Below are 26,190 nucleotides of genomic sequence, written 5' to 3' on the forward strand. Positions count from 1 at the left end.
AGCAAAGGCCCTTTCTGTCTGCTCCCAGCCCTGAGCAGCGCCCACCGGGCTCAGCCTCTCCTCTCCCAACTCCCCGACACACAGCCTTCTCCAATAAACCTCCTTAAGCACACCGCTGCTGCTCAGCCTCTGCTTTATTTTTCTCCTAGCTGAAGGTGCTAAACTGCTTCTTCCTTTGCCTTGCACCCAGGGAGAGGGGTATGTGGCCATTTTTCCTCCCTGCAACATCAGAAATCCCAGAGAATCCCCAAAAAAGAGCCATTACCAGAAGGGCTAAACTGTCTGCGGCTGAGGCGCGTGAGCAGAGAGAGGGAAGGAGGTGAGAAGGCCTCTGTGCCGCCTCTCGTGTTGGAGCGGTGGAGGGAGGCAGAGGATGTGGTTAGCACGAGCCCTTTGAGCACCTCACTGTGAGAAAGCAGATGAATTTCTCGGGTGTTTGTCATCTGCCATCACACAGGGACGTTTTCCCCCCACATCTCCTCTCAATTGATGTGACATTAGCAGCGAGGGCTTGGCCCTCTGCCCACCAGTGTCTCTCTGCAGGGTGCATGGGTGGCCTGCTGCGCCTTGGGGTGAACCCTTGCTTCTTCCTGGCCAGAAGCCACTGCCAAAGGGCTGGAGGCTTGGTCAGAGAAAGGTTAACAGTGCTGTTGCTGCCATGCATGTCCAGTTGTGACGGAGTGTCTGAAAGCCAGACGGAGCACGGGGGCTCTCCAAGGGCTCTTTGGGCATTCCCCAGGCCCCTTCCCCGCTGGGAAACTGAGGCACGGAGCAAGGCCTGGGAGAGAGCGGGGCCGTCGGGAGCGGGGCCGCCCCCTCTTCCCCTGCAGCAGCTCCGAGAGCCTCATCCCCGCCTCCAGCCCGCCCCGACGGGGGAGGCGGCGGTCGGGACCCCGGGGAGCAGCCCGGCGTCCCCCCAGTCCCGGCTCCTGCCTCAGTTTCCCCCCCCGCGGTGCCCGGACGGGGCGGCTCCTCCCGGTCCCCGCCCCGGCCCCTCGCCCCGGTGCCGGCCCCCGCCTCGCCGGCCGCGCAGCGCCCGGGGCCGCCGGGCCATGGAGCTCATCGAGCTACGGGAGCTGCAGCCGGAGCCGCGGCCCGGCCGGGGCCGCCTGGAAAGGACCAACGCCTTGCGCATCAGCCCGGCCCGCCGGCCCGGGACCGGAGCGCAGCCCGACCCGCGGCTGACGGCGGCACCGGGCACCGGGCACCGCTTCGAGCCGCGGCGCCGGGGGCTCCACACCTGGTGCGATCTCTGCGGGGACTTCGTCTGGGGCGGCGGCAGGAAGAGCCTCCAGTGCCGCCGTGAGTACCGACCGCACCGCGACCCGGGCCTCCTGCCACCGGGAACCCCCGCCACCGGGCACGGGGCATCCCACCACTGGGAGTCCCCACTACTGGGAACCCCCACTGGGCATGGAGCATCCCACCACCGGGAACCCCCGCCACTAGGAACCCCCACGGGGCGCCAGGAATCCCCACGGGGCATGGGCATTCCGGTAGTGGGCACCCCCCTGGCGAACTAGGTGTTCCAGCACCGAGCACGGGCATCCCAGCACCGGGCACACACACGCCACTGGGAACCCCCACCACCAGACACCCCCACTGGGCACAGGGCATTCTGGTAGTGGGCACCTGCAGTGGGAACTGGGTGTCCCAGCACCAGGCACAGGCATCTTGGCACTAGGCACCCCCATTGGGCATGGGTGTCACGGAATCAGGCACACACATGGGGCAGTGGGCCTCCTGGTACTGGGCACCCCACCAGGTACTGAGCACCCACACTGGGCACCCACACTGGGCACAAGCATCTTGATACCAATTACCCCCACCGGGCACCAGGCATCCCAGTACTGGGCACGCCCACCAAATACTGGGCATTCCTGTACTGGGAACTTGCACCACGCCACTGGGCACCAAGCACCTGCACCAGACATCCCAGTACTGGGCACACACACCAAGCGCTGGGCAGCCCCATACCAAATACCAGGCAGCGCGCATCCCAGTTCTGGGCACCTCCACCAGACACTGGGCTTCCCAGTACTGGGCACTGGGCATCCCAGCCATCAGGCACCCGCACTGGGCAGCCCAGGCAGGGAGCACGGGCACCACGGTACCGGCCAGCAGCTTGGCACAGCACCTTGTCCCACCTGGATGCTGCTGCCCAAGTCCCCGACACTGGGCACCAGTACTGGCACCACCACCAGCCCTCGCCGCATCAGCACAGTCAGTGACCCTGACGCCCAGGGCTGTGGTGGTGACGCTGGTCCTGTCCCCATCCCCAGACTGCAGCTTCACCTGCCACTACCGGTGCCGGGCCCTGGTGCGGCTGGACTGCAGTGGCCCCCCAGGTGCTGGCGACGAGGACGATGGCACCGAGCAGGCGCTGGAGAAGGACACCAATGTGGTAGGGCCTGGCCCATGTCTGGGGCAGGGGGGCATGGGTGGCGGGTGGCCAACCTGGGGGCTGCCTGGGCTGGGGTTGGCTGTGCTGTGTGAGGCTGTGTCATGCCATGCCAAGCTGTGCTGTGCCACACTGTACCGGGCAATACTGTGCCAGGCTGTGCCATGCCAGGCTCTGCTGAGCCGGGCTGGGCTCGGCTGTGCTGTGCTGTATTATGCTGGGCTGTGCTGAGCCACGCTGAGCTTTGCTGGGCTTTGCCATGTTGAGTTTTGCCAAGCTGTGCCAGGCTGTGTGAGGCTGTGCCATGCCATGGGGTGCGGTGGCATGCCAGGCTGTGTCAGGCCAGGCTGTGCCAAGCCACATCAGGCTGTGCCAAGCCATGCCGAGCTTTGCTGCGCTGTGCAATGCCAGGCTGTGCCGAGCTGTCCCGGGCTGGGCTGGGCTGTGTGAGGCTGTGCCACGCCAAACTGTGCCAAGCCAAGCCATGGGGTGCTGTGCCATGCTGGGCTCTGCTGTGCCATGCCGGGCTTTGCTGGGCTTTGCCATGCTGGGCTGTCCCGAGCTAGGCTGGCCTGGGCTGGGCTGTGTGAGGCTGTGCAATGCCAGACTGTCCCAAGCCAAGCCGTGGGGTAGTGTACCATGCCAGGCTGTGCCACACCAGACTGTGCCAAGCCAAGCCATGCCGGGCTGTGCCATGCCGGGCTGTGCCATGCCGGGCTGTGCCATGCCAGATTGTGCCAAGCCATGCCACGGGGTGCTGTGCCATGCTGGGCTGTGCCATGCCGGGCTGTGCCGAGCCACACCGTTCTTTGCCGTGCCGAGCCGTGCCCAGGCCGCGCTTGCCGGGCCGTGCGGGGCCGGGGCACAGGCGGGTCCGGGTGAAATCACCGCCGGAAGCGGGGCCGCGCCGCGCCGCCCCCGGCCCGCGTCAGCCCCGCCGCTGGGGCGGGGCCCGGAGCGGGGAGCGCGCTGAGCTGGGAGCGGGTCGGGACCGCCACAGGGAGCGAGCTGAGCCGGGACAAGGACCGGGACCGCGATAGCAACCGGGCTGAGCCGGGACAAGGACTGGGACCACGATAGCAACCGGGCTGAGCCCAGCCGGGACCGGGACCGCGATAGGGAGCGGGCAGAGAGAGCTGAGCCGGGACAAGGACCGGGACTGTGCCGAGCTGGGCCGGGATAGGGACCGGGCGGAGCCGACCCCAGCCAGGACCGGGACCGGGACCGGGACTGCGCTCGGGGCCGGGCGGAGCCGAGCCGGGAGCGGGACCGTGCCGAGCCGGGCCGGGAGCGGCAGCGGGCTGAGCCGGGCCGGGAGCGGGGGGAGCCGGGCCCCGGCCCGTGGTCCGGCCGGGCTGGCGCGGGGCCGGGTGAGCCCCTGTGCCCGCGGGGCCGCGGCGCGGGCGGGTCGGGCCGCCGCCGCCGCCGCCGCCGCCGTGCCCGTGCCGGTACCGGTACCGGTGGCCGGGAGCTGCGGGGCGGCGGCGGCACTGGCGCTGGGGCGGGGCGGCGCGGGGGGAACGGGGGGCAGCACGGCGAGCAGCGGCTACTGCAGCCAGGAGGACTCCGACTCCGAGCCCGAGCTCTTCTACACCGCCCGCACCTCCCTCGGCCGCCGCCCGCGCCGCCGCCAGGTCGGTTCCCGGGCCGCGGGCCATGACGTCAAGGGGGTGACGTCATCCGGGGGACCGCACACCCCCCTTCCCCTCTGGGGCTGGGTGCTGGGGGGGCAGGCGAGGGGGACTCGGTGCGGGGCCAGTTGTCGCCCCGCCGTGGGGAAACCATGGGTTGCGGGAGCTCCTGCCTTGGAGATGAGCATGGGCCGGCTGTGGGGCGAGTGTGGGGCTGAGCACGTCCCTGCTATGGGGTGAGCGAGGGGCTGAGCATGCCCTTGCTGTGGGACAAGTTCAGGGGCAAACATGTCCGTGCTGTGGGGCAGGCTGGCCCTGACCAGTTGGCCATGGCGCTATGGGGCGAGCAAGGCACAGTGGGGTGAGTGGGGCTGGAGCTGCTTGGGGGTGCTGGGGTGAGCGCCCCCGGCGAGTCCCCATCCCGCAGGGACCCCAGCGGGGTCTGGCAGCACCTGCATGCCGTGGGGCACGGTGACACGTGCAGCTCTGCACGGTGGCTCTGCAGCCCCACGTAAATACTCATTAGCGGCTGCCAGCAGACGCCGAACCAGGACAACTGGGTCCCCCTGTGTGGGCCCAGCACTTTGAAGTGGGGTGGGATGCCAGCGGCATGGGCGGGGCTGCACCCCCAGCCCAGCCCTGCCTTCCTGCCCCAAATCTTGGGGCGTCCCCGTGGGCACCCAGCCTGGCTCGCCACCCCAGTGCCAGGCTGGCGGCTGCTGGTGCTCTGCCTCAGGGACACCTCTCTGATCTGGGGTGCTGGGAGGGGATGCCCGATCTCGGGGTGTCCTCACAGTGTGTTCACCCATCCCTTTGGCCCCGGAGATGGGGATGAGGGCTGGGGGGGGTGGCCAGTGGCCAGTGTCCCTGCTGAGGCTGCAGTGAGCTCAGCCACGCTTCCCCGGCACAGCCCAGCTCAGCGTCAGCCGGGCTGATGCAACCCCATGCAACCGCCCATGCGTGTGTCAGATGATGTTTTGGGTGGGCTGAGGGGCAGTGGGACACCGGGGTGGGCGGAGGGGGTCCCCTCCCGCTGCTACAGTGCTGCTCAGCCCGGCCGCTGTTGCACAGGATGAGCCCAGCGAGTGGGAGAAGGCAGAGCTGGACCAGGCGCAGGTGGAGCAGCGGATCAAGGAGTACAACAGCCAGATCAACAGCAACCTCTTCATGAGCCTGGTACAGGGCCGGCGCGGGGCCGGGGGGGTCACGGCACCCTACCCTGGCTCCGCTCACCCCGCTCCACCGCTGTCTCCCAGAACAAGGACGGCTCCTACACCGGCTTCATCAAGGTGCAGCTGAAGCTGGTGCGCCCCGTCTCGGTGCCGGCCACCAAGCGGGTCCCCTCCCTGCAGGCGGGGCGGCCGGGGCCGCGCGCCCAGGGGGTGAAGCGCCGCACGTCCTTCTACCTGCCCAAGGGGACCGTGAAGCACCTGCACATCCTCTCGCACACCCGCGCCAGCGAGGTCATCGACGCCCTCCTCCGCAAGTTCACCGTCATCGACAACCCCCGCAAGTTCGCCCTCTTCGAGAGATCCGAGAAGGATGAGCAAGGTAGTGTCCCCGGAATGGTCCTGTCCCTATCGCAGTGGCTGTGTTCCCGTGATGGCGGCTTCCTGTGGGCAGCGGCAGTGGCCCCGTGGTGGCAATGTCCCCAGGGTGGTGGTGTCTCCCATGGTAGCAGCGTCCCTGTGGCGGTGGTGTCTCCAGGGTGGCGGTGTCCCCCATGGTGGCAGTGGTGTCCCCATGGTGGTGATGTCCCTGTGGCGTTGTTCCTGCTGTGACTGGTGGCTGCCGTTGCAGTGTACCTGCGGAAGCTGGCCGACGAGGAGCAGCCCCTGCGGCTGCGGCTGCTGGCTGGCCCCAGCGAGAAGGTGCTCAGCTTCGTCCTGAAAGAGAACGAGACCGGGGAGGTGAACGTGAGTGTCGGGATGGGGAGGGGACCGGCCCCTGCACCCCCTGGGGGACGTGGCCGTGGCAGGGGGACACACACGCGCCACGTCCCCCGTTGCGATGGCAGCCCCTGTGCCCGCAGTGGGATGCCTTCACGCTGCCGGAGCTGCACAACTTCCTGCGCATCCTGCAGCGCGAGGAAGAGGAGCATGTGCGCCAGCTGCGGCACCGCTACGCCCGCTGCCGCCAGAAGATGCAGGAGGCCCTGGCCACGCGGACCCCGGGGTGACCGCGCCGCCCGCAGCCAGCCAGCACAACCAGACCCTCGCCTGCCGGCGGGTGGGGGCACCAGGGAGAGAGGGACGCAGAGGGGTGCCCCGGAGCCCAATGGGCCATCGCAGCCCCCATGGGGCTGGCCCAGCGAGTGGGGGTCCCTGGGGAGGGAGCGAGTGTCCCCGGGGGCTGTGGGTGTCCCTGGGGGGAAGCAGGGTGTCGAGCACCAATAAAGGCATCTGGGTGACGAGGCTTGGCCTGCGGCGTGTGTTTGGCGGGGGGTTGGGGCTGAGACAGGGGGGACACTACAACACCCCCGTTGTCGTGGGGCGGCGGCGGCGGCGGGACTCGAACCCGGGGTCCCGGGGTTCCCACGGGCACGGGGCGGGGAGGAGGGCGAGCCCAGCGCCGCTCTCACGTGACGCGGGCCCCTCCTCCCTCCTGGGTCACGTGCGGGAGGCATCGCCGGCGCCGGAAGTGTCGCAGCGCGGCGACGCACGCAGGGAGGCGCTCGGGCGGTGTCGCCGGGCGGCACCGGGGCGCTTCCCCCCCCCTCGCCTCACGCCGCCCCCCGCCGCCCCCATGGGCGCCAGCGGCTCCAAGTCGCGGGGGCTGTGGCCCTTCGCCTCCCCGGCGGCGGGCGGCGGCGGCACCGAGGGCCCCGGCGGGCAGCAGGCCCTGGCCCGGGCCCGGGCCGCGCGCGCCGCCACCCCTTTCGTCTTCACACGCCGCGGGTGAGAGACCGGGGCGGGGCGGGGCGGGGGGGCGGTTGCCATGGCAGCGGGGGTGGAGGGGCCAGGCCTGCCCGAGCACCGGTACCGGCATGGCGGACGGGGGGGCGGAACGACGACACGACAGGCCTTGGCCTTCCGCTGCGCCCCGGGGACTGGAGAGGAGCCCCCGGCAGCCGCCGAGCCGGTGGCGGGTGGTCCTGCAGCCCTCACAGGGCCGGTGGTGCCGGCCCGCCCCGGCTCCCCGCCCTGCTCGGGGCGCAGGAAGCCGGCAGCTGTCGGCAGGCTCTCACCTGCCCACCTCCCCTTTCCTCTCGGCAGCTCCATGTATTATGATGAGGACGGGGATCTCGCCCACGAGTTCTACGAGGAGACAATCGTTACCAAGAACGGGAGGAAGCGCGCCAAGCTGAAGAGGATCCACAAGAACCTGATACCTCAGGTAGCGTGTGGAGGAGGGTGAGGGACAGTGAGTGCCAAAGCACCATGGTGGCAGCTGAAGTTGGGGCTTTGCAAGAGCTCCTGCACACGGGCCTTCTCCCTCAGGGCTTCTTCTTGCCTGGAAAGCAAAGGTTTTCTGCTCCCTGCCCAGCTTCTGCCTCAGAGCCATGACTCCTGCGTGTCCTGGCTCACACCTGTGTCACCTAGTGAGGCTGCGGCAGGAGAGGGAGAACTGGTGACACCCTCCAGCCCCACTTTCCAGAGAAAAGCAGTGCCCCAGGCCCTTAGAGCTGCCAGGCTGGGGAAGATAGCTCACCTGGGGGTGTGCTGTGGGGTGCAGAGTGCCAGGCAGCCCCACAGCCACAGCGTCCCATTGCCACACGCCTTCCCTGAGGTGTGGGGTGCTGTGCTTGCTCAGCTGGTGTCACAGCACTGCAGAGGGCCAGGCCCTGGCTTTGGGAGCAGCAGCCAAAGCCTGTCACCCACTGACATGAGTGCTCACCTTCCCCGTGACTGCTTGGTAGTGCAGGGGTGTTGACAGCTACGCATTTTGCACCTCAGCGTCAAAGTCTCCTCTTAAAATAAGCAGCTGAGATGAAGCCAGGCAGGGGCTGGGACACTGATTGAGGACCTCTGTGCAGGAGGAGGATAGCCTGCATGTAGGGAAGCTTCAGGGGCATAAAAAGAGAAAAGCGAGGCTCGAACCAGGGCTGGAGAGAGACCCTGCAGGATTCTTTCCTAAGTACGCAGAAAGGCACGGCTCTAGTGAGCACCTGGGGCTAGCCGTTGGTGTGCTCTAAGGGGTGAGCAGCCCTGCAGCGAGATGGGACCCCTCTGAGCGCTGCACAGGCACTTGTACGGGGAAAGGATCCAGCGCCGCTCACCGGGCTGGTGTTCTCACAGAGGCAGGCTTGGGCTGTAGGACTGACTCCTCGTCGCTGCGGGTTGAAACTCAGCTGGCTGGAAAGCTCTGCTGAGCTGGAGAGAACAGGGCCTGAGCCCCCGCTCCTCCCTCCAGCCCCAGCCCCCCACCTGCCAGCGGCTCCTCCCGGTGCTGTAACAGGAGAAGGCTTGGACGGAGCATGGGAAAGGCGCCTGTCGCTGGCATGGGGGGAGCGTGCATTCTGCAGCCTCCCCTCTGGATAGAAAGCTGCTTTTCTTGTGCGCCAGCTGCCCTGGCTGCTTTCTCTCAGAGAGCTCTTTTCATTCTTTTAAATCCCGTGAATGAAAGGTGCCGGATGAAAAGCCCAGACGGCCAATATCTGCCAGTCACGCACCAGCTGCTGCACGGGCAGTGCCTGGCAGAGCAGCTCCCTCCTTTCTCGCCCCGCTGAGCTCCAGACCCGCCGTGTGTGTGGCAGCCAGCCGCGCCTCCCTCCGCTATCCAGGGGCAAGTTTGAAGGGCAAAGTGCTTTCCCTTTGCGTGCCGCTGTTTGGGCATACCTGGCGGCTTTAGGGACTCTTGTTTCTTGTCGTACAGGGTGACTCGCAGGGCTTGGGCTGTTGTTTGGTGCTCTCCTCTGCTCACCGCTGACTCTTCTTTCAGGGCATAGTGAAACTAGAGCACCCTCGCATTCACGTGGATTTCCCGGTGATCATCTGCGAGGTGTGAGTTGCCAGACGTTGCTGCCCGTGGGCGGGAGGCCCTGCCCCACCGCCCCCAGCCTCACCAGGCGAGGCTGCGGCGTGTTCCCATCCGAGGAGGACTCTGGGCCTGCAGCGGGGTCGGCAGCTCTCCCCTTGTCCGGAGGTGAGGCGGGACGGAGCAGGCCAGGCTGGGCTTGGCTAGCGCTCCTCGCAGGAGATGGGTGACCTTGTGCAACAACTGCTTAAAAACATCCTCGCTTGAGTCCGAAGACTAAAATACCTTTTGTAGCCTCTAGCTGACGTTTGATGGGTAACTGGAACTGCAAACGAGCTGCTGTGTTTGAGATGTTAAAGGGAGAGCGAGCCTGCACTTCTCACCAGAGAAAATCCCCTGCTTCTCAGGTATGTGGCCCAGGAGAGCCAGGGCAGGGTAACGCGCTGCCCAGGGCCCCGAGCTCCCCGGGCCCGGTGGTTAGATGGCCAGTGTTGCGGCGTGTCGCTTGACACGGGTGGTACGTGATGCTCCCTCGGACGGGTCTGTCGGTGGAGGATGAAGGCGGGGGGGGGGCTGGTCTCGAAGCACATTTGGCAGGCTGCTGCATTCCTCTTGGGAAGGAAATGGACATCAGATGCCGCTGTCTTGGACCTCGGTCTCTTCCCCCTGTGCGTTTCCCCGCTTACTCCGGCTCTGGGGAGGTTGGCTTTGCTGCTGCCTGCAGCCCCTCTGCCCACAGGAGATCTCTGCAGCCCGTGGCCGCTGCTGGTGGCAGAGAGGTCCCCAGCTCTGCAGCGGACTTGCCTCTCCCGTTAGCAAGCTGGCTCCTGCCATGTGCTGTCCCTCGCCCGCTGTGGGGCTGGGCTGCTGGGCAAGGTGTCTCTTTGCAACATCTTCACCCCCTGCTCCCATCTTGAAGGTACCTCGCGGTGGGGTGGGCCTTGACAGAGACAAGCAAGAAGGAAATCATCTCTTCCCTCCCCGTCCCCTGAAAACAATCAATTGGCATACCTGCCCTGGCTTGGAAATCTTGGAAATCTCCCTGGCGATGTGAACTACAGTTCCTCCCGCGCCCCAGCTGGCAGCAGGAGGAGAAATGCGATGCACTTTAAAGGGAGGCTTTCTGCAACATCTTGGAAGGTCCTGCTCTCTTCTCCTCTTTCCTCCTGCTTGAGGTCAGGGTCGCCTTGGCAGCACCAAAAAACCTCTCACCCCTGCGTGTGGGTGCCCGGGAGAGGCCTGACCTGTACTGCCTATCGCCAGCACTCGGAGCCACTGCCTCCCTGCTCGCCAGCCCCAGACCAGGCGGGCGGAAGAGGACCCGCCTTGGGGTAGCAGGCACAGCTTTAAACTGGGTCAGAGCCTGCTCCCCGCAGCAGCCGGCTCGGCTTTCCTCCTCTTTCATCCCAGAACTTATTTACTTTCTAAGCACTTCAGACGTTTGCTACCTCGATTTTTAATTTAAGCCGCTGGCACTTGGCCGCCAGCCTTGTCGGCGTCTACGTTGGATGTATCCATCCCCACGCCCGCCGAGAGCCGCCCGGGCGTGGGGCCACATTCCCGGCTTCGGGGAGATAACGGCGGCGTGGCTGTTGCTGTCTTCCTGTCACCGCCTCTTCCCGCCATGTCCCTGCACCCGCTGTTCCCATCGACAGGAGCGAGCACGGAGGGCGAAGCACGGAGGGTGAAGCGGATGTGCTGGCTGCTGCCAGGGAGGGAAATGGGAGGGCAGGGCTCTGCCGGGGAGCTCCTCTGCACTGTGATGCTGGGCGCTTCTTTCAACGTCTTTTGTTTTCCTGCTTGCTTGAGAGAGTCTTGTCTTAAAACAGTCCCCCACTGAAGTGTTTCTTACTTGCACCACCTGCTCTCGAGTTTCTCCCGGGCCGGGTCTCTGTGGGAAGGGCGTCCCTCAGGCTCCGGAGGAGAGCTGGAGCTGCTGTCCCCAGGAAGAGGAGATAAAGCCGTGACTGGGCTGTCCGAGGGTGCTGAAAGCTGCACCGAACCCGCCTCGGATACGAGGGAAGGCAGAGGAAGAGCGCAGAGGGGGCCGGTGCCATTTGCCTGCCCCGATGGGAGCCCCTCGCCTGGCTACCGGCCAAAAAACGGTTGACAAAGCAGGGCCCAAACCCCAGGGGGGCAGAGGTGGAGACCGGCTTAGCGAGGATGCTTTTGTCCTCCCTGACAGGCTGCCCACCCTTCCCCCAGGGTGTCAAACACGCTTCCCCCAAAAAAACACCGCCTTCTCCCACCCCACCGTGTCAGTGGAGCGGCAGCAAACCTCCGCAGGCTGCCAACAAGCTGCGTCCTGCCCCGCTTCTTCCCAGGCTGGTCCCCGGCGCAGCCAGCCCCCCAGGCCCCCTCCCCTCCACTGGACTCCAGCCTTCCTGGGGCTGCAGGGCCTTGGGAGCACCTGGAGGGATCTTAAAAATGTGAAGGTCGCTGTAAATAGTATCTGTGTCCACTGTGGTGTTGGAGCAAGCAAAAAAAAAAAAAGGAAAGTTTTTCCTTTAGATATTTTTTTTTTTTTTTACGATTTCTGTGCGACGTTGTGCTTTCCCGTGTGGATGTGTAGCCAAACCGTTCTCACCGACACTAGGCTCCTTGCTCTCTAGCGCGTGGGTAGGACCTGTGGGTTTGGGAAATGTACACTATTTATGGTCCTTCCTCCCAGTGCATCTGTCCACTTTTGTTAAATTTCAATAAAATTATTTGTAGAGCCCACAAGTCCAAGAGCTGTCTTACTGAGGTGGGCGAGCGGCCGTGGCCTTGGGCAGAGGAAGATGCTGGTGAGCCAAGGGAAGGTGGGCTTTGCCGTGCTCGTTTGTTTGACCCCAGCGCTTTGAGCCTCCTGTTTTTTCAGAGGGAGATGTTTGTGCACGCGTGGCTGAACTCGTGGTGAAGGAGCCGTGTGTTACGGCTGTTTCCAGGTGCTCCAGTTTGGCACGTGGCACTGGCAGGAGTTGGTGGCTTTGTCGGGCTGTGACACCACTCATAGCTGTCGTGACATCCTTTAAATATAAAACTAAAATGTGTTTATATAAATATATAATTCTGTTGTTCAGCTCTGTAGGGTTGGAGCTCAGGCCCCTCTCTCCCATGTGGGGTTGGAGGTCTGGAGGGCCCTGGGAGGCAGCAAGGATCCCGGGCGTTGTGGGGGAAAGGATCTGCCTGTCCACTACCTCATCGCCTGCCCTGCCTCGTTAATCACCGGGGACTGACGACTTTCTCCAACCTGGCGTGACCCTGTGCTGGGATGCTGCCTCTCCCTCGAGCACTGACAGGGCAAGTGTGATCTCACTTTGTGCCCCGTGTCCTGCCCCCGGCCACCTTGCATATGTTTTCCTGTGGCCACCGCCACCTCTCATCATTTCCTCCGCACAAGCCGACTCGGAAACAACCCGCTGACGAAAGCTGTAATGAGAGCGACTGGTGCAGCGTGTCCTGCCAGCGCTTCGGCTTGCGGGGGATGAGGCTCTGGGATGTTTGCCCAGTGATCCTTAGGGGCCCCAGCCCCAGGAGGGACGGATCGGGGTGGCCTCGAGGGGGACCACGCGGCTGCGCGGGGTGTTACGGCTCAGGGAGGTTAAACAAGGTGGTGGCTGTGGCTCGCCAGCCCCATGAGCAGCTCTGTGTCGCCAGGGCCACGCCAGTCCCCTTCCTACCGCCTGCGGGACAGGGATGTGGCTGCAGCCCCCCCGACCTGGGGCAGAGGCGGGTGCACCCTCCCTTCCTGGCTGCTGTGTCCCCAAGCTGAGCTCCTCTTGCACCTTGCCTGGACCTGTCCAGCGTGAGCGGATGTGACTAAGGCCCCGTTATCCGGGATCCATGAAGGATTCACTGGTTGCCTGCTCAGCTCGCCCCGGATGCTGCCTATCGCCGCCGCCCCACGCGCCTCTCTGCTCTCATGCTCAGCTGGGAACAGCCTAACATCATCTCATGCTCAGCGGGGCAAGAAGGGAGAGGGGAGGCTTGATCTGTTCAGCTGCCCCCTCCCAAAATCCAGGGTCTTCCCTGTGGGAAGGAAGGAGGGAAACTGAGGCAGGTGATGCCGTGCCCTCCCAGGGGGACGGTGGTGAGAAGCTGTGTTGCGTTGAGGACTTCCAGCCCTCCTGGCAGTGGAGAGCTGTGACCCCTTCGGCCACCCCGCTGCTGGAGAGGCCAATTACCTTCAGCACACAAGGCCGCAGAGCATGGAAAATTTTAGGCATTTCTGCTGCTGGCGAAGGAAGCCTGTTTACTGCCCGGAGGGGAAGGGCAGCGCCCGCTGGTGCTGAGATTTCTTGGCTCCCCAAGATCTTTCCCGAGGGTTTTGTCAGCCAACGCCCGGCCAGTGGCCGACCTTCCCTGACCCTCTCCCGGCCGGTGCCCTGCGGTGCCTGTGGGGTCGGGCTGAGCCATGGGGTGCAGCCTGGGTTCGTAGCAGCCGGCTGGGACACTGTGCCTGTCCCTGGTGGTACTGTCACCCTCGCGGTGGGAGCTTCGCCATGAAAGCTGGCGCCCGAGCGGGTCCCGCTAACTGGAGCCATCTGTGGGTGCCTGCGGCCCTGGGCTTGGCGACACCAGGGGCTGGCACCGAACTGTGCCGGGCTCCACGCTCCCGCCCGCTCCCCAAGGAGCTGGCGGGTGGCCGGGGAGCGCTTCCGCAGATTCAGCCCCGTTTCCTTCCCCCGCCAGCCCTGGCACACCCTCGCGCTCCAGCCTCGGCGCTTCCTCTGTGGGGGCACTCCAATGGCCCCCGGCCCACCGGGGCCAGCCCTGGCCAGAGCAGGCATGGAGCACGCAGGACATGGGGACGGCCACACTGCCGGTCCCTGGGCCCTGCCTGGCCCCCTGCCCGCCCGGGGAAACCCGCCGGAGCCTCGGCGGCGCCCTGGGAAGGAAGCCCCCCCCCGCCCCGGTCCTGCTGTGCCTGCAGCCCCCCTTGTCCCCCCGGGCAGGAAACCCACGGGGCTGTGTCTGAGTCAGCAGCAGTGGCTGCCTCGGCCCCACACAGGACATCCTGCCCGGCACGGCATCGCCCTCGGGACACCGCTGTCCTGGGGACACCACCGTACCAGAGCCATCACCGCCCTGCGGTCACCACCGTTCTGGGATCACCACCATAAAGGGGTCACCATCCTGAGTTTGCCACTGCCCTGGGGACGCCACCATTTTATGGTCACCACTGTTTCAGGGTCACCATGCTCCTGGGGTCTCCACCAACCACCCTGGGGACACTGCCATTTTGGGGTCACCACCGTTTTGGGGTCACCACCGCCCCGGGGTCACCGCTCCCCCGCCCCGCCCCGCCCAGCGCCGCAGCCCCCCGCGCCCCGCGGCGCCCCCTGCCGGCGCCTCCCGCCGGCTCCCCCACGCCCCCGCCCCGCCCCCTTCTACCGCTCGGGGGGGCGTGGCCTCTTGGGCCGTACCAAGCCCGGCGGGGCGGTGAGGGGTGAGGAAGGGGCTAACGCTCCTTTCCCGGTATCGCGGCCCCACGGAGGTGTGCGTGAGTGGGGAGAGTCCGCCGCCGGCCCGCACCCCCCCGGGCCCCGCCATGGTCCGCGCCGCCAGCCCGGCGCGTCGCGGTCGGGGCGGGGCCGGTGTGGGCGGGGAGGCGGCGCCCCCGCGGGTGGTGCGCGCCGGGGAGGTTTAAAGCGGGCGGCGGGGGTGGGGAGGGGGGGAGGCGGCGCCGGTGGGAGCCCGCGGCAGGGGTCGGCGGGAGCCGCTGTGAGATCCGGGGCCGGCGAGGGAGGGGGAGCGAAACGGGACGGGCGGGGAGCGGGGCCGCGCCACGGCGCTTTGTGTGCCGATCTCGGACAAAGGCGGCGGGGCCGCGCCGGCATTCGCGGGAGCGGCGGGGAGCGGGAGCGAGCGGAGCCGCTTGGGACCGGGATTCCCGGGAGCCAGCCCCCGGGGGCTCTGCCCGGGACCCCTCTACCCCGGGCGGGGGTTGTGGGAAGGGGGCTTGGGGCAGGGTCTGCCTGGGGGGGGGGGGGGTGCAGGCAGAGCCCCCTCTGCCTGCACCCCGTCCTGACCCCGCTCTCCCCCAGGCCCCCGTTGGGCAGGATGCGCGGGGGCTGCGCGGCCGTGGCCGTGGCCGTGCCCTGGCTGGCCTTGCTGGCCCTGGCCCGGCAGCCCCCCGAGAAGCCGTCTGCCGCCCCCCTGTTCACCCGCCGGCCCTTCCTGGTGGCCTGGAACGTGCCCACCCAGGACTGCAAGCCCCGCTTCCAGGTGTCCTTCGACTTCAGCCTCTTCGACCTGCACGCCTCCCCCAACGAGGGCTTCGTGGGGCAGAACCTCACCATCTTCTACAAGGAGCGCCTGGGGCTCTACCCCTACTACATCGGCCAGCACTTGGCTGTCAACGGCGGTGTCCCCCAAAACAGCAGCCTGTCTGAGCACCTCGCCCGTCTCCAGGAGAGCATCAGAAAGTACATCCGCTCGCCTGCCAAGGAGGGGCTGGCCGTCATCGACTGGGAGGAGTGGCGGCCCATCTGGGCTCGCAACTGGAAGCCCAAGGATATCTACCGGGAGGTGTCGCAGATGCTGGTGCGCCACCGGCAGCCCACCTGGTCCCGCGAGGAGGTAAACAAGCAGGCGGTGTTCGAGTTTGAGTCGGCCGCCCGGCAGTTCATGGTGAGCACCCTGCGCATGGCCAAGAGCTTCCGACCCAAGCAGCTGTGGGGGTTCTACCTCTTCCCTGACTGCTACAACCATGACTACAGCAAGAACAAGGAGACCTACACCGGGCAGTGCCCAGACGTGGAGAAGACGCGCAATGACCAGCTGGCGTGGCTCTGGAAGGAGAGCATGGCCCTCTACCCCTCCATCTACCTTGACTTTCTCTTGGCCTCCACTCCCAACACCCGCAAGTTCGTGCGGGCACGAGTGATGGAGGCCGTGCGCATCTCGCAGCAGCACCATGATGGCTACTCCCTGCCCGTCTTCGTCTACACCCGGCCAACCTACATCCGCAAGCTGGATGTGCTCAGTCAGGTAGGGCTGTGCCACCAGGATGTCCTCATCCCAAGCCCCAGGCACCTGGGCTTGGGGGCCAGTTGAGGTGGTCCCTCTGCCTGTGTCCCATCCCGCTCCCTCTGGACGATGTGGGTACCTGCGGCTCAGCCCCTCTGTGGGGCTGTGGCTGAGGACAGGGCATCCGGCAGCAGAACTGGAGTGCTGATGGTCACCATCCCTGAGGAAACACCTAGGAGGTGCCATGGGACTCTTGGGTCTTGGCAGCCCAAACCCCAGGATACATGAGCCCACAGCCTCGGTGCTGTGCTGGCTTAGCCCATGAGGAGGAGGAGGGGGATGGTGGGGAGCTTTGTCCCCACAGAGCTGGGACAGTCTCCTCTTCCCCACGGCCTGAAGCAGGGATGGGATCTTGCCTGCCTGACCCCACACTGGGCTCTTTGGGGTTCAACATGCTGCATGGGGTCTGTGGGCACTAACTGAGCTCTGTCCCCACAGATGGATCTGATCTCCACTGTCGGAGAAAGTGCGGCGCTGGGTGCAGCAGGGGCCATCTTCTGGGGCGATGCGGACTTCACCAGAAACCGGGTAGGTTTGGGGTCGGCGTGGCCCTGGGGAGGTAGATGGGTGGGGAGTCACCTGCCTCTGGAGGGGGAACCAGTGGCTCAGGGCTGGGGTGTCCTCTCCATCTGGGCTGCTTCTCTCCCTGGGGCACCCCAACATGCCCCTGATGCCCCCTTTCCCCCAGGACTCATGCCAGATCCTCAAGAACTACCTGGAGGGGGACCTGGGCCGCTACATCGTGAACGTCACGACGGCAGCGCAGCTCTGCAGCACGACGTTGTGCCAGGGCCGGGGCCGCTGCCTGCGCCAGGACAGCACTGCTGATGTCTTCCTCCACCTCAACTCCACCAGCTTTCAGCTGCGGCACCGGGATGAGGACCACCCCCAGCACCCCCTCTTCTGGGCTGAGGGCCAGCTGTCCCCTGCTGACATCCTTTTCCTACGGACCCACTTCCGTTGCCACTGCTACCAGGGCTGGCAGGGCAGCGGCTGCCAGGTGCCTGCCAGCCCCCGCAGTCGTGCCCCCGACGCCCTGGCACCACTGGGACTTGGGGTGCTGCTGCTGCTTGCAAGCTGGCACTAAACCCCCCTGGACTGAGCTGGCACCCCCTTTCTGTGGCGGCGTAGGGGACTGATTTAAGACATCCCTACCCTGCCTGTGAGGCAGCTTGTTATGGGGGGCTGCCCCTCACTGTGGCGGGGGGGGCAGCTGTGTGTTTGCCCCACCTCTTGCGGGTGCCCCCCATGGGGACAGAGGGCAGGGTGGGTGGGTTGGGAGGGGCCTTCTCCTGTTGTAAGGAGAGGGATGGGGGGCAGGGAGTGGGTGCTGTGTGGTGCTGACCCCCTGTGCGCTGCCCCACACCCAAGTGCTTTACCTCGAATAAAGCTGGGCAGAGCGTGAGTAGGGTGTGGGATGATTTGGGTGGGGTGGTGGGCACAGGTCCCCCTACTCCCGGAGTGGGTGTGCGCTGGGGAAGGTGCTGCAGGGCTGCGAGCTTCCCCCGCCGTGCTGCGGCCGGGCCACGCACGTGGAGGCCGCCGTGGGACCGCCCCGCCCTCCCTCCGGCCACGCCTCTACGGAGGCTCCGCCCAAAGCACGCCCCCGCCGCGCCGTGCCCCCGCGCTGCCGGCGGGCTGTCCCACGCGTGGCCACGCCCCCGCGGAGGCTCGGCAGCGGTCCGTGGGCTCTGCAGCCAGGGGTGGAGACCCCCAGCCCCCTGCGTGTCCTGGGATGCCACTGTCCTGTGCCACGAGTGTCCCCGAGCAGTGCCCTCGCGTGGGGGTCCTCTCCCCGTGCCGCAGCGTCCCCGCTGCTGTGAGCTTCCTCCCAGCCGTGCCCTCCTCCTGCCATCCCCCGGCCGAGACTCCGCGCTTCCCCAGAGGCTCCCACTCGGCCCGGCCCACGTCCGTCACCGTGACCTTGCCCACTCCGTCCGTGTTTGTCTTTCCAGCCCAGCTCATCGCCGGCCAGTCACGGGGTGTTGACTCTGCTCATTCCTCCCCTGCCGCCGTCGGGCATTAACCGGGGTTCGCACGCTGCCGTCCCCACTCCAGGACCGCTGTGCTGGGCTCCGGGTGCCGATAACTTTGGGGATTTCCCAAAGATTTGGGACAGGTGACCCTGGGTGACTGGCACCGCTTGGGAACGAAGGGTGTGGATTAACTGTCCCCGGCTCTGGCTGGGGATAAAAGCGTTGAGGTCTGCCCAGGTCTCAGCCTGTCTCGGCTCTCCCCAGGCAGCTCTGGGACCCATCCTGCGCCCACTGGCACCATGGCATCAGCACGGTCCTGCTGGGTCCTCCTGCTGCTCCTGCCCGCCCTGACATGCACTGGGGGGCCCGGCCCCGTCCTTGTCAACCGCCCTTTCGTCACCATCTGGAACATCCCCACCGAGCGCTGCACTGAGAAGTACAATGTGACCCTCAACCTGGAGGTCTTCGACGTGTTGGCCAACAACCAGCAGTCCTTCATGGGGCAGGACATCACCCTTTTCTACAGCCAGGAGCTGGGGCTCCTCCCCTACTACACATCTGAGGGAGTGCCAGTGAATGGGGGGCTCCCCCAAAATGCCAGCCTGCAGGCCCACCTCTACCAGGCCACCCAGGACATCAAGGTCACCCTGCCCAGCCCTGCCTACAGCGGGCTGGCTGTCATCGACTGGGAGAAGTGGCGCCCACTGTGGCCTCGCAACTGGGCCTCCATGGACATCTACCAGCAGAAGTCGGAGGAGCTGGTGCGGCAGCAGCACCCGCAGTGGCCCCCTGACCAGGTGAAGGAGAGGGCCGAGCAGCAGTTTGAGCAGAGTGCCCGTGACTTCATGCAGCAGACCCTGCAGCTGGGTGAGGCCCTTCGTCCCGATGGCTACTGGGGTTTCTACGGCTTCCCCGACTGCTACAACAATGCCTTCGACACCTTGCCCTACACCGGGATGTGCCCGGCGGTGGAGCAGCAGAGGAACAAGGAGCTGGGGTGGCTCTGGAAGAGCAGCCGGGCGCTCTACCCCAGCATCTACCTGCCCCGCTGCCTCAATGGTACCAACAAGGTGCTCGCCTACGTCCATCACCGCGTGGCCGAGGCCTTTGCTGTCCAGCGCAACGTCCTCAACGACAGCATCCCAGTCCTGCCTTACTCCCAGATCGCCTTTGAGCTCACCGTCGACTTCCTCTCCCAGGTGACGGGGATGTGGGGACAGTGGGCACCTCTCGGGCTGATGGGTTGGCACCGGGAACTCTTTAGCTCTGCCAGGGTGGGGTGGAGGGGGGACTTTAAGCACTGTTGACTTCTCCTTTCCCCTTGGGTGCAGGAGGACCTGATGAACACCATTGGGGAGAGCGCGGCTCAGGGCGCCGCTGGCATTGTACTCTGGGGCAGCCTCAGCTACAGCACCTCCAAGGTGAGCGTGGCGGGTGGCACCACCACCGCCTGTGGGGACCCTCCCCATTCCCTGGCCATGCAGGGCTGTGACACTGGGTGCCGTTGCAGGAGATGTGCCTGAGGCTGAAGGACTACGTGGAGGGGCCCCTGGGCCACTACATCGTCAACGTGACAGCCAGCGCCGATCTGTGCAGCCAGAGCCTGTGCACTGGCCGGGGCCGCTGCGTGCGCCGGGAGAACAAGCAAGGCTTCCTCCACCTCGACCCCTTCCGCTTCGCCATTGACCTGCAAGCCGGCAAGCCCTGGCTGGTAGCCCAGAGCCTGGAGTCCAGCGAGGAAGTCTCCCAGCTGGCTGAGGAGTTCAGCTGCCAGTGCTATGACAAGTGGCAGGGACCCCGCTGTGACACCCAGGGCTTTGCCAAGTGAGTTGCTCCACCATGCTGTGGATGCCAGGGTGCGCAGGGTGACACCAGCCTGTGCTCCAGCACCCTCACCATGGGATTGGGATCCTGACCACGGGGCTACTAATAAAACCAGTAGGCACCTGCAAGCATCAACTTGTCTTCTGCCATGGCACATTTTGGGGTGGGAGGGTCTGCCAGCGACATCGGTGGTGGCTTTGGGATGCTGCCAAGGGCTGTGTTGGGCCAGGGGGTCTGGGAGTGTAACAACTTGCAGAAGCCACAAAAAAAAAAAAAAAGAAAATGTATAGAAAAAGACATAGGAGGGGGTTAACAGGGGAAGAGGATGAGAAAAGGGGGAATGATGGGGAGTGACCAGAGAGCAGAGGCACTAGGGGTGAAAAGACATGTCTGGGCGGCTGTAGCTGGGGGAGTGCCAGCCCCTCACCAGAGGGATGTGGTGTGCAACCAGTGTCCTTGTTTTGGTTTTCTCTTGGATGACTATACACAAACCAGTTCAGCCCTCGAATGAGATGCAAGAGTCCTGATTTCTGTAACCTAGGCTGCTGACTCAGCAATACCTATTTTAAAGTGATCGGAGAAGACATGAGATGAAACAGTGCTTCCCTGGCCCAGCTTAGATGAAAATGTTGGCATCTTCACCTGGATGTTCAACTTGAGGTGGAGGAATCACATCCTCAGTTCTCTTGGGCCCTGATTTGAGCAATCTCTCCGTGATGGGACTGCGCTGCGTAGCACTGTGTATTTATTTATCGAGGACTTAAAAAAATGTGCATCCTTATTTCTTATGCTATTTAACATAAACCACTGCAAAGCATGGACTGTCCTTCTCAGCACGTGTGATGAGCCAGCTCTCACGAAGAAATGAACCGTCTGCTTGCTGGAAAGGAAGGGCAACAGGAAGGAGCATCTAGTTTAGATGCTTCAGTTGAATCAGAGGTTCTTCCTTCAGTTGCTGGGTAATGGGTTGTCTCCTCGTGGTAAAAGCTAAGCCATGGCTCTGTGGCCCCAGCTGTGTCACCTGAAGAGTCCCAGAACTTGTGAGCTCCTGGTCTCCTGGCACGGCTTGAGAGAGTGTCTCTGCAGAAGAGGACCTCTCATTCGTAGGCGTCATGGGGATAAACTCACCTTGGGGTTGTGCTGTGCAAAGAGGACAGGGCAACTGGAAAAGGTTTACTGTCCAAACGGTTTATTACCAACTCTACTAGGCTCTGTTTCTAACCAACTCTATTAAGCTCTATCTATTAACAACGCTATTATTGGCTGGCTGCCGACTCTCTGTGCTCTCTCTAGGATGTGATGTGTTGGGGCCCCATGGCATCACTTGCATCTGCAGCATTGAGGCCGCAGGTGTGGCAGTGGGGTGGCCTTGGCAGAGCTGAAGCTGCTGCCAGCACAGGCATTGCAAACCGTGGAGGAGCAGCACGCTAGACGCCATCCGAGGTTCAGCTGCTGTGTGGTGGTAGGAAGAAGAGACAGGCTCCAGCAGGCTCTTGAAGTGTGGGAGCAGCTGCCAGTGGATGGGCACTGCCGAGGCCAGGAGGTGCTCTGGCCCATCGCTTGGTGGATGTGGTCATCACAGGTACAGACAGCTGCACGTCTCCACAGGCTGACCATCTGGACATCTGCAGGGGTGCCTTTCATCCATCTCCAGTGCATCCGGGGCTCTCCGTTTGAGGCTAGCTCTCCTCTTGCACTTTTCCAGCAGATAGGGATGCTCTCTTTTAAAGCTGGAGTTATAGTAGTAGAGTATCTAAAAAAAGCAAAGGAGAAGAGTTACTTGCCACTGTCCCAAGCCTGGAAAACCCCAAGCTAGGAGAACTAAGACACTGAATTACATGGATAATGAAAAGGACTCTTGGGCATTTGAAACTTAAAGCTCAGACTAAAATATTACGTGACAGTTCTGTTCAGTCATTGCCACCCCTGGGTTTTTGCCATTTGGGAGTAAGGATTTTCAAAAGCATAAGAACTATTATGAAAAGCCAAATACCACTATTTTTCAGCAATTTCAGCATGGATATGAGCATGCAGGTAATACTGTGGTCCTTAGATGTGGCTTGTTGGCATTCAGCAGATGCTACAGGAAGGTTTCAGATGTGGTACAGCAAGACACGCAGCAAAGACATCAAAAGAAATCAGGTTACGCTGAACCTGTCTTTCCATTTAACGGGTTCAAACTCAGTGGATATTACCAAACTGTATTTTATGTGCATTTCTACTAGTCAGAAAAACTAACTCGAGCCTTCCTGAACATGACTTGAGAAGGAAATTATAACCAGACCACATGCTACCATCCCCATCTCCCTTATTACAAGGCCTTACATGATGTGAAGGTCCGTCTCTCCCCTAAGACTACTGTAAGTGTGACTTGATGCGCACTGTACCTGGCTGTGAGCAGAAACTGCTGCTTCTTCTGCCAGGAACTCAGGCAGGGAGGCAGATCTTTGGAAATCCCGTTGTATTTTGGTGAATCCATAGCGGTTCAGCTGTCGAAGGAAACTCTTTATGTTCTGCATGGCAAAAATTTGCAGAGGTCTTCCCTTGCCCAGCACCTCTGCTTTGAAGAGTTCTTCAGCAATGGCAACACATTTTCCACCCTCACTCCACCAAATGGACTGAAACTGGTTGCTTTCTGCCATTACCCAAAGCTTCTGTGGAAAGGGGAGAGATGAGAATCCATTGGCTTTGCCTGTGCTCTTTTTGGAAGCAGGAGGGACTTGTTTGGTCTTGTGTCTGTCCCTGCCAGGTTGGACATCCCACTCTTCCTCGCTCCCTTGTACAGCAGCGTCACAGGGTACTCTTTGCCCTTGTTGTGGAGAACCAGAAGAAGTCATGTCTGCGAACCGCCCCGGCTCATCCAGAGCAGAAAGGGATGGTGCTTCTGCAGGAGATGGCTGTCTCTTCATATCTGCTGTCCCAGATGGACTGAAGTTTCCCCCGCTGGCCATCGCTCTGGAGAGCCAAGCCTTGTCCTGGCAATCAGCAAGCAAAGGCCAACTGGCACTGGCTGAAAATTCCATACTGATGGAATATTCTGACATGCTGCCTAGTGACAGCATCAGAACATGATGCCACGGTGATAGGCGACTTCGATGTCCTGGCAGAAGACAGCAGCAAGAGAAGAAACTGCTGAAGGGCACTTGTTGCTTTTAGCTCCCAGAGCTGGTGGGACTCCAGCGCCCAGAAGTCAGTAAAGCTGTGTGGAACAGCTGCAGGCAATGAGAGGACCATGCTGTCCCCGGTTGCACCCATGAGTGGGTCCCCAGGGAGGAGCGGGGACGGCTGCAGCCTTGAGCATCCCAGTGCCATTTGGGATGGTTTCCAGCTGGGCACCTCTGACACCTGCAGAAATGGCCTTACTGTCTGTGTGGTCTTGTCGCTGGATGCTGACTGTACAGAAATGTTGCTCAAGCTGTTAAAGCTGCCTAAAGTTTATGTTCACCTTAAAGCAAAGAGCAGCGACAAGTGTGTAGAAAGAAGCTTCTGCCGGGCACAGGGGAAAGCCTTGGGGAAAAGGAGGAGGATTCCTCCAACCCTCCACTTTTCCTAATGGCATTGCAATACAGAGCCAGAGCAGGATGACAGCTCTTTCTGAAGAGTAGAAAGAAAGAAGGAAGGGAAACTAGCTCGGCAGGGACTTGCTGTTTCTCTTCTTTCCTGGAGACAGGGTGGCTCCTGCCAGCTCCCTGGGCTACTGCAATGCAGAAGCATTAAGTGCACAGGTAGGAGAGCTCGTATAGGTTCCGTCAGTTTGGGCAGCAAAAACTCTATGACCACAAAACTGTTTTCAAACATTCATTTTCAAGATGCTCTCTCCAGGGCACAAATGTCTTTTAAAAAGCAGTTACTAACAACTTGGGGTTGTGAGCACCCCCAGTGCTTGTACGGACCCTAATAATAACCAGCATTTGATTTCTGCAGCGTTACTACAGCTGACTTGTTCATTTATTTATTTTTTTATTTTAGTAAATTGAATAAGGCTCCGAGACATGGAGACATGATTAGACCTTTGGAGCCACACTCACAGCTTTCAGGAACATGTGCTGAGTTATTACGGAGCCCTTTGCGTAGCTGGTGGGACCTGAAAAAATTAATCACAATTGGATTTTGGCCCAGAATGAACTGTTTGATCTAATGCTTGTAGAGATAGCTTGGTAAATGTTGGGTGTAAGTGTTGGAAACAATATTATCTTAGTATTTTTTGCATGTAGAATGTGATTTAACTTAATGCTCAAACGCGCCCCTCCCAGGCTACAAAGAATCTGGTATTTGCCGTGTATTAAATGCTGGAATGAAAGCAAAGTTCACCTTGCTGTTCATGCAAAGAACATGACCGTGAACTTCAAGTCCTCTTTATGCCTGGAAGGTATCACAGCTGTGCACTTGGGGCTTTTAGTCACGTAATCTCCTTCCAGCGGTCAGCATCTGAATATCTGGTGCATGGTTAGCGGCTGGTCTGGGGCTTCTGCCGGGCACAGGCATTTATGTTCCCTCAATCCATTAACTGAGCCAAGCATTGCAATGGGCATCAGGGAAGAGACGGTTCCACTTTGGTTGCAGCAGGGTCAAATGCTGTCAGAGCTGCAGAAGCACGGGGAGAAACCCTGCCTGGAGGTGCTGGTTTGCGGCCTGTCTTTCAGACAAGTGAGGCTGGAAACGTGGCCCAGCCCTCTTTCTTGTTGTCAGAACAATGCAAGCTTGGGCATGAACAATCTAAATGTCTAAGAGGATTTGTTTTATTCATTCTATGGTAGCTGTTTCTCAGTCCCTGCCTCTGACAGTGTATCCAAAGACACCCAAGGCACTGGATTTCATGTAATCTAGCTTGTTTTACCCCAGCCTCCGAGGAGCAGAGATTAGAAAGACACTGCACATCGTGCCAGCAGACAACTTAGAAGCACTGAATATCTGCTGGGTTGGGGTTGGGTTTTTTTTTTGTGGGTTTTTTTTGGGTCTGAAAACCACGCTATGCCTTGTAAACGCTCTCTGCGAATCTGCAGGGCCGGAGCGAGCCCAGGCTCGCCGGGAGGGTGCTGGAAAGGAGCCAGAGCAAGAGGTGCCAGCCGCAATCCGGCGGCAGCCCCGGGCCTTTGGGTGGGACACAGTTCTGGCTGCTCCACGTCCCCTGGGTGGAGTATGCTTACGGTGCAGGCCAGCTCCTGTTTGCTGTGCTCAGGATGACCGAGAAATCTGTTGTGCTCAGTGTTCATTCATTCACTGCGTACAGGGTTCACACAAAATTCATTTCTAGGCTTTTTCCATGTGCTCTTCCAAGAAATAAGTGCAGTCTGTGATTTAAAACTGTCCTTACATTGCCTAGTTTTTATCTTCAACAACTGAGTATTTTTTTTTTTTTGTCTAGGTAGCTTAAGCCACAGGTTACCTCCAAAAATAATTTGTCATAAGTACTTACTATGCTTAACTATCCCAAACAGATAAAATTGAACTGCTGATTGCTCTGAAACTAGAAAGAATATTTTATGATCTAGAATGAAGATGCTAATGGTGAGAAGCCTTTAAATGCTTTGATATGAGTAGGACATAAAGTAGTTCAGCTGAATGGCAAGGTGTAGGCTAAGTCTTGGATAAAACAGATGGAAGAAAGCAGCCCCAAACAATCCACAGGCTTTTCAGATACAAGTTGGAAATTAGGGGCCTGTTAATTAGCTAGTAAGAAAAGTTCTCATCTGCCTTGCTCCCTGACTAAAAATGTCAAAATCAGTAAAGACAGAGATTTCCCACTCTGTTAGAAGTCAGTTAGTCAGACACTAAGATACTGTTTGGGTTTTGTCTTTGCATTAACAGCCCATGCCTATGGTTAGATGACCAAGAGGGTGACAGTATTCTGAGACCACAGGAGCTGGTTTAGGACCCCACTGGTTATCATTTGCCATTGCTTTTCACTTCTTAGAAAGCTTTGGACAGAAACCATGAAACCAAAATGAGAAGGATGGGAAGCAGGTTTGTCTAGCCCACTTCCACAGCCCTTACTGAAGCATGGGGATGCGCGAGCGTGCGTCTGGGAAGGGGTTTTGGTTGCTCTGTTTAGCTGCAGTTACGGAGGGTTCCCCTAACTAGCAGCCAAGCACCGCTCTGCTGGGTCCAGCGCTTACAGGTGAGCCGCTCACTGAACGGTCGCAGCTAAAAGGATGTGGAGAAAGGCACCTCAGAGAAACAGTGAGACCAAGAGGAGGAGAAGGCACAAAGATTGCCTCCCAGGACACTTGATGGTGTGAGCAGCTCGAGGTACTATGAAGAACAACAGAGGTTTCATGGGCTTTGAATAACGCATACCCCATATATGCCATCAACATCAAGGATGTGTGTGAGGCTTCGTCGCTTTCCTGTTGACACATACTTTAAATAGAACTTGCAGCTTCTTTTTCACATGCAATGCCAAAGTGCACTTCTGATTACTTTCTCA

At 61.7% G+C, this 26,190-nt stretch overlaps 5 protein-coding genes across 5 annotated transcripts; 4 read left to right on the plus strand and 1 right to left on the minus strand.

The window, feature by feature from the left end:
• The first annotated feature begins 896 nt into the window (after positions 1 to 896).
• Positions 897 to 6,447, plus strand: RASSF1 (Ras association domain family member 1). Its single transcript, XM_086756035.1, has 6 exons — positions 897 to 1,302; positions 2,283 to 2,404; positions 5,104 to 5,208; positions 5,289 to 5,583; positions 5,833 to 5,948; positions 6,065 to 6,447. Exons 1-6 carry the CDS (start codon positions 1,053 to 1,055, stop codon positions 6,209 to 6,211), a joined length of 1,035 nt encoding a protein of 344 aa, XP_086612161.1. The 5' UTR covers positions 897 to 1,052; the 3' UTR covers positions 6,212 to 6,447.
• Positions 6,448 to 6,726: 279 nt separating this feature from the next.
• On the plus strand, positions 6,727 to 11,673 carry TUSC2 (tumor suppressor 2, mitochondrial calcium regulator). The gene is made up of 3 exons (XM_086756037.1): positions 6,727 to 6,929; positions 7,248 to 7,368; positions 8,914 to 11,673. Exons 1-3 carry the CDS (start codon positions 6,778 to 6,780, stop codon positions 8,977 to 8,979), a joined length of 339 nt encoding a protein of 112 aa, XP_086612163.1. The 5' UTR covers positions 6,727 to 6,777; the 3' UTR covers positions 8,980 to 11,673.
• Positions 11,674 to 14,628: 2,955 nt separating this feature from the next.
• On the plus strand, positions 14,629 to 17,200 carry HYAL2 (hyaluronidase 2). The gene is made up of 4 exons (XM_086755709.1): positions 14,629 to 14,655; positions 14,979 to 15,924; positions 16,402 to 16,491; positions 16,652 to 17,200. Exons 2-4 carry the CDS (start codon positions 14,995 to 14,997, stop codon positions 17,048 to 17,050), a joined length of 1,419 nt encoding a protein of 472 aa, XP_086611835.1. The 5' UTR covers positions 14,629 to 14,655; positions 14,979 to 14,994; the 3' UTR covers positions 17,051 to 17,200.
• On the plus strand, positions 17,200 to 19,891 carry HYAL1 (hyaluronidase 1). The gene is made up of 4 exons (XM_086755710.1): positions 17,200 to 18,082; positions 18,204 to 19,138; positions 19,271 to 19,360; positions 19,450 to 19,891. The coding sequence occupies exons 2-4, from the start codon at positions 18,239 to 18,241 to the stop codon at positions 19,765 to 19,767; spliced, it is 1,308 nt and encodes a 435-aa protein (XP_086611836.1). The 5' UTR covers positions 17,200 to 18,082; positions 18,204 to 18,238; the 3' UTR covers positions 19,768 to 19,891.
• A 1,281-nt stretch (positions 19,892 to 21,172) lies between these two features.
• Positions 21,173 to 22,687, minus strand: LOC147599492 (heat shock transcription factor, Y-linked-like). Its single transcript, XM_086755954.1, has 2 exons — positions 22,151 to 22,687; positions 21,173 to 21,516 (listed from the first exon to the last, which is right to left on the minus strand). The coding sequence occupies exons 1-2, from the start codon at positions 22,670 to 22,672 to the stop codon at positions 21,340 to 21,342; spliced, it is 699 nt and encodes a 232-aa protein (XP_086612080.1). The 5' UTR covers positions 22,673 to 22,687; the 3' UTR covers positions 21,173 to 21,339.
• Between the last annotated feature and the right edge of the window lie 3,503 nt (positions 22,688 to 26,190).

The sequence above is a fragment of the Chlamydotis macqueenii genome, chromosome 10, assembly GCF_036417535.1.
Source record: "Chlamydotis macqueenii isolate bChlMac1 chromosome 10, bChlMac1.mat, whole genome shotgun sequence".
NCBI lineage: Eukaryota > Metazoa > Chordata > Aves > Otidiformes > Otididae > Chlamydotis > Chlamydotis macqueenii.

Excerpts from the sequence above, each read along its gene's own strand:
- RASSF1 (XM_086756035.1), top strand. The coding sequence starts at position 1,053 with ATGGAGCTCATCGAGCTACGGGAGCTGCAGCCGGAGCCGCGGCCCGGC. Across the intron at positions 5,584-5,832 it reads ATCCGAGAAGGATGAGCAAG|TGTACCTGCGGAAGCTGGCC; the intron begins GTAGTGTCCCCG and ends CTGCCGTTGCAG. Across the intron at positions 5,949-6,064 it reads ACGAGACCGGGGAGGTGAAC|TGGGATGCCTTCACGCTGCC; the intron begins GTGAGTGTCGGG and ends CTGTGCCCGCAG.
- HYAL1 (XM_086755710.1), top strand. The coding sequence starts at position 18,239 with ATGGCATCAGCACGGTCCTGCTGGGTCCTCCTGCTGCTCCTGCCCGCC. Across the intron at positions 19,139-19,270 it reads CCGTCGACTTCCTCTCCCAG|GAGGACCTGATGAACACCAT; the intron begins GTGACGGGGATG and ends CCTTGGGTGCAG. Across the intron at positions 19,361-19,449 it reads TCAGCTACAGCACCTCCAAG|GAGATGTGCCTGAGGCTGAA; the intron begins GTGAGCGTGGCG and ends GTGCCGTTGCAG.
- TUSC2 (XM_086756037.1), top strand. The coding sequence starts at position 6,778 with ATGGGCGCCAGCGGCTCCAAGTCGCGGGGGCTGTGGCCCTTCGCCTCC. Across the intron at positions 6,930-7,247 it reads TTCGTCTTCACACGCCGCGG|CTCCATGTATTATGATGAGG; the intron begins GTGAGAGACCGG and ends TCCTCTCGGCAG. Across the intron at positions 7,369-8,913 it reads ACAAGAACCTGATACCTCAG|GGCATAGTGAAACTAGAGCA; the intron begins GTAGCGTGTGGA and ends CTCTTCTTTCAG.
- HYAL2 (XM_086755709.1), top strand. The coding sequence starts at position 14,995 with ATGCGCGGGGGCTGCGCGGCCGTGGCCGTGGCCGTGCCCTGGCTGGCC. Across the intron at positions 15,925-16,401 it reads AGCTGGATGTGCTCAGTCAG|ATGGATCTGATCTCCACTGT; the intron begins GTAGGGCTGTGC and ends CTGTCCCCACAG. Across the intron at positions 16,492-16,651 it reads CGGACTTCACCAGAAACCGG|GACTCATGCCAGATCCTCAA; the intron begins GTAGGTTTGGGG and ends CCTTTCCCCCAG.
- LOC147599492 (XM_086755954.1), bottom strand. The coding sequence starts at position 22,672 with ATGAAGAGACAGCCATCTCCTGCAGAAGCACCATCCCTTTCTGCTCTG. Across the intron at positions 21,517-22,150 it reads CAGTTTCTGCTCACAGCCAG|ATACTCTACTACTATAACTC; the intron begins GTACAGTGCGCA and ends TGCTTTTTTTAG.